This window comes from Otolemur garnettii, unplaced genomic scaffold (assembly GCF_000181295.1).
Source record: "Otolemur garnettii isolate 467f Iridium unplaced genomic scaffold, OtoGar3 scaffold00067, whole genome shotgun sequence".
In the NCBI taxonomy this organism is placed as follows: domain Eukaryota; kingdom Metazoa; phylum Chordata; class Mammalia; order Primates; family Galagidae; genus Otolemur; species Otolemur garnettii.
In genome coordinates, this window is record NW_003852462.1 from 803,356 (window position 1) to 807,312 (window position 3,957).

At 49.8% G+C, this 3,957-nt stretch overlaps 1 protein-coding gene across 1 annotated transcript in view; it reads right to left on the reverse strand.

Annotated features, from left to right (window-relative positions):
* The window catches only part of CFAP74 (cilia and flagella associated protein 74), a 57,748-nt gene that overhangs the window by 23,677 nt on the left and 30,114 nt on the right, over window positions 1-3,957 (reverse strand). The window contains exons 18-19 of the mRNA XM_012807230.1: window positions 3,109-3,158; window positions 2,523-2,645 (exon numbers count right to left, since the gene is read on the reverse strand). Of these exons, the coding sequence (XP_012662684.1) occupies window positions 2,523-2,645; window positions 3,109-3,158 (173 nt within the window). The remainder of the gene's footprint in view (window positions 1-2,522; window positions 2,646-3,108; window positions 3,159-3,957) is intronic.

Here is a 3,957-nt window from a genome sequence, read left to right on the forward strand (position 1 = left end):
AAAAAAAAAAAAGATAAAGAAAACTCTCCCAGTGAAAAGGAGCTGCTCCAAAGTCAGGAGACCATCTTAGGAGAAGCAGAGCAATGTGGGCATTTATGGGCAGTGAGGAGCTGCAGACGGCCTGCAGTGCCACAGCAGGCTGGCTCCATCACCCTGGGGGCACGTGCATCCCAGCATGTGACAGCGAGGACAGGCACAGGTGGCAAGTGAGGGACAGCAATGCAGGCCCCGGCCCACATGTGGCTGGCCTGGGGCCACCAGAGGATGGGGCCAATCGCAACTCAGGCCTCACTGGCTCAGGGGGTCTATTTGGCAGCAGGGGTCTATTGCTGAGGAGGGGCAGGCAGGACCCTCTCAGCCTGGGAGGCTGCAATGTGGGCTCCATACAGGTGGAGGCCAGGGATCCCAGGCTAGCCATGTCTGAATTCTTGGTCTCAATGTTCTGGTCCTGGCACCCTCTACCACCCCTGCAGGGGACTGTGGGGGTGACTGTGGAACACTAGGCACAGCCTCGGGATGTCTTTGGAGGTATTATGGGGTTTCTCTGGTCATGCTTAACCCCCAGGACTGCTGTCACAACTTTCCCTGCGCCCAGCTGCCCCACATCTGCCCACCTGGCTTGTTCCTAGTGCAGGACACAGGCTGGAGCAGGGGGATCTTGATGGGGCTGGGGGTGGTGAGCACAAACAGCACAAAACGGTCAACGTCTACCTGGTCACACAGGGCAGGTATTGGGTAAGAGCCCCCAAAGCAGTGGGGACATCCTAACAAGTCTAGCCATTGCTGTATAAGCTCAGGAGTTAAGGACCCAGAATGGGGGAAATAAAGGGGCCCAGAAACTGCATTTTGCTCTGGACACAAGGAAGAGTTGTGGTGCATCTTGCTGGGGGAACGTTCCTCCCAGTGTCAGTGGGGTTACAAGGGCTGGGACAGGGGAACAGTTAGTGGAATAACAAAGTATAATTTCTAAATAACAGAAGAATAAGCAGCAACTCCATCAAACCAATGAAGAGAAGAAAACATCAAGTAAGATGGAAGGAATAAAAGGAAGCAAACCCATTATTCTGCTTTGTGAACACACTGAGTTCTTCCCGTGAAGGCAGAGAGCATTTGTCTGGGCTCACAGACAAAACTTGGCTCCTTAAAGGGGACCGCAAGTCATTTTAAAAAACGTGAAGCAAGGACAATGGTAGTAAGAGGCCCAGTCAGGCCATTCCTGCCAGATGAGCAGGAATTTATAGGTGAGACAGGCAGCAGGGGCAAGGGAGGCCTTGGGTCCCGATCAGAGATGCTGAGCACAGAAGCAGTTATAAACTCTCATCACAAACCACAAAGCAGCCGATTGAAACCCACCGGTTAGAAACATAAGAACTTGTCAAAAATGTAACCATGATGGAAGGAAAAGGCAAGAATAACCCAGTCAACAAATCTGTTTACGGCCCTTAAAACAAATACACTTGCCACATTTATAAAATCAGTCTTGTCTTTGGTCACAAAGAAATTTTTTTTCATTTACCACCTTTTTTTCCTTTTTATTTCCTTGCTTTTTTGTTGTTGTTGTTGTTGAGACAGAGTCCCATTCTATGTCCTAATCAGAGTCAGTGGCGTCATCACAACTCATTGTAACCTCAGACTCAGGCTGTGGGCATCCCGCTGCCTCAGCCTCCAGAAGCCACTGGCATTATAGGCGCCTACCCTGTACCTGCCTGGGTTTTTCATTTTTTTATGAGTTGGGGTCTCATTTTTGTTCAGGCAAGTCTTGAACTCCTGACTCAAGCAATTCTCCTTCCCCAGCCTCCCACAGTGCTGGGATTACAGGTGTGAGCCACTGCACCCAGCACAAAAAAATTTTAGCTTTTTTTTTTTTTTTGAGACAGAGTCTCAGTCTGTCATCCTGGGTAGAGTGCTGTGGTGTCACAGCTCACAACAACCTCAAACTCTTGGGTTTAAGCGATTCTCTTGCCTCAGCTTCCCAAGTAGCTGGGACTACAGGTGCTTGCTACAATCAGAATGCTCCAGATTGTGGCTATTTTTGGGTTGTAGTTGTCATTGTTGTTTGGCAGGCCTGGGCTTGTTTCAAACCTGCCAGCTCCAGTGTAGGTGGCTGGTGCCCTAGCCGCCTGAGCTAAGGTGCTGAGCCTTAACAGAGGAGAGTTTACAGATAATATTCTCTGATTATAATTCAATTTGACATACAAATGATTAAAAATAAGCCAAATTTTTAACTACTTGAATTGAGGAAAGCATTTCTAGTGATTAAGAACAAGAGCACTATGTATGTATACATACATGTGTCTGTGGCATGTGCACACATGCACGCACCCATGTACTCAGGCATGCACATGTGTGTAACGCCCATGTCTGCCTGTGTACACACGCTTTCATGGGTGCCTGTGGGTCCTTGTGTGCTATGAGGCCCCCCATGCCAGCCACTATCCAGCCACACGAGCATAGGCAGACAACAGTCACCTCCTGTGGCTGTGGAGAGGCTGCATGTGTCAAGTGGCAACAGTGATACTTACCGATGGGCAATATGGATTCTTAAACGTGACCTTGAACCTGGTGTGGACCTCCCCTGGGATGGATGGGGTGAAGATGATGGGCACTTTGATCGAACTGAAGGGGCTGAGCTCTCCCTCTGTTATCTGCAACAGAGAGAAGCAGAGGGGCCGGTCAGGCATCCTGGTTTGATTGAGGCTCCTCTCACTCACCCTCATGATGGCAGGTCACTGCAAGGACATATGTCCCTGGGTGGCTACTTGAGGACTTAAATTCCCTAGGATTCCAAGGTATCCCAACCCCTCCCCCAGCTTGTGCATGTCTGTGCTGCCTGGCTTGGAGACCCACTGTTAGTGTCCTCTCTGAGCTAGACCAAGAACCCTGCATCTAGGAAACTGGCCCTGCCACTCTGGTGCTATCCAGCCCCAGCTTAGGAGGGGGTGATCGATGATGCTACTGGGATTCCAAGGTACAGGGGGATGAAAGTTCAGTGGCCTCGCATGGCTCTGGTTAAACAGAAGGACCGCTTGGGGGCAGAGGGACATAGCTGGGGCAACACGGGCTGTCCTAGCTCACGCAGCCGGGTGGGAGTAGGATGAACTGGCTGACCTCCCCTAGCACGATCTCCGCCTGCTCCTCCACAGTCAATCTCTCCACTTCTGGAAGAGAAAAAACATCCAGGTGTGAGGAAGGGGGCAGCTCTGCCCAGGCCATACCCCTGGCTAGAAAGAGGACTTCAGACTCTCCCAGCACTCAGAATGCTCCAGGGTGTGGCACTGCAGACCCTGATGAGGTCATTACACATTCTGTGCACGCAAAAATTATTCACCCATACCCTGTAAGTATGTAAAATGTTTTGTATCAATTAAGAAAGAGGTTTTTGTATTAAAAAGAAACAACAGGATGCTACATTTTGGGCAATTGCAGCTTTGGGGGTAAAGATAAGTTTCCATTTCCTTGGTAAGCTCTGGCAGTGGGGCTGGGGGCTTCCCAGGAAGCCATGACCTGCTCTCCCAGGACAGCTCTGCAGCTGCTCCCCATCAGTGCCTAGTACTTCCGTCATGTTTCTAATCCGGTCACCCTGGTGAGTGTGCAGTGGTGTCGTGGTTCCCTCACATGGCCGCCTATTTAGTGATGTTGGGCGTCTTATGTGCTTGCTTGTCATCCACATGTCTTCTTTGATGGTGTCTGTTTAAATCTTTCACCCATTTTTGTACTGGCTGTGTTCTAATTGAGTTTTGAAAATTATATATTTTAGATCCAAGTTTTCCGATTTTTTGAGACAGAGTCTCACTTTGTCACTCTGGGTAGAGCGCTGTGGCATCATCACAGCTCACAGCAACCTCAGGTTCCTGGGTTCAAGTAATCCTCCTCTCAGCCTCCTGAGTAGCTGGGACTATAGGCGCCTGCCACCATCCCTTGTTTGTCTATTTTTCTTTTTTTTTGAGACAGAGTCTC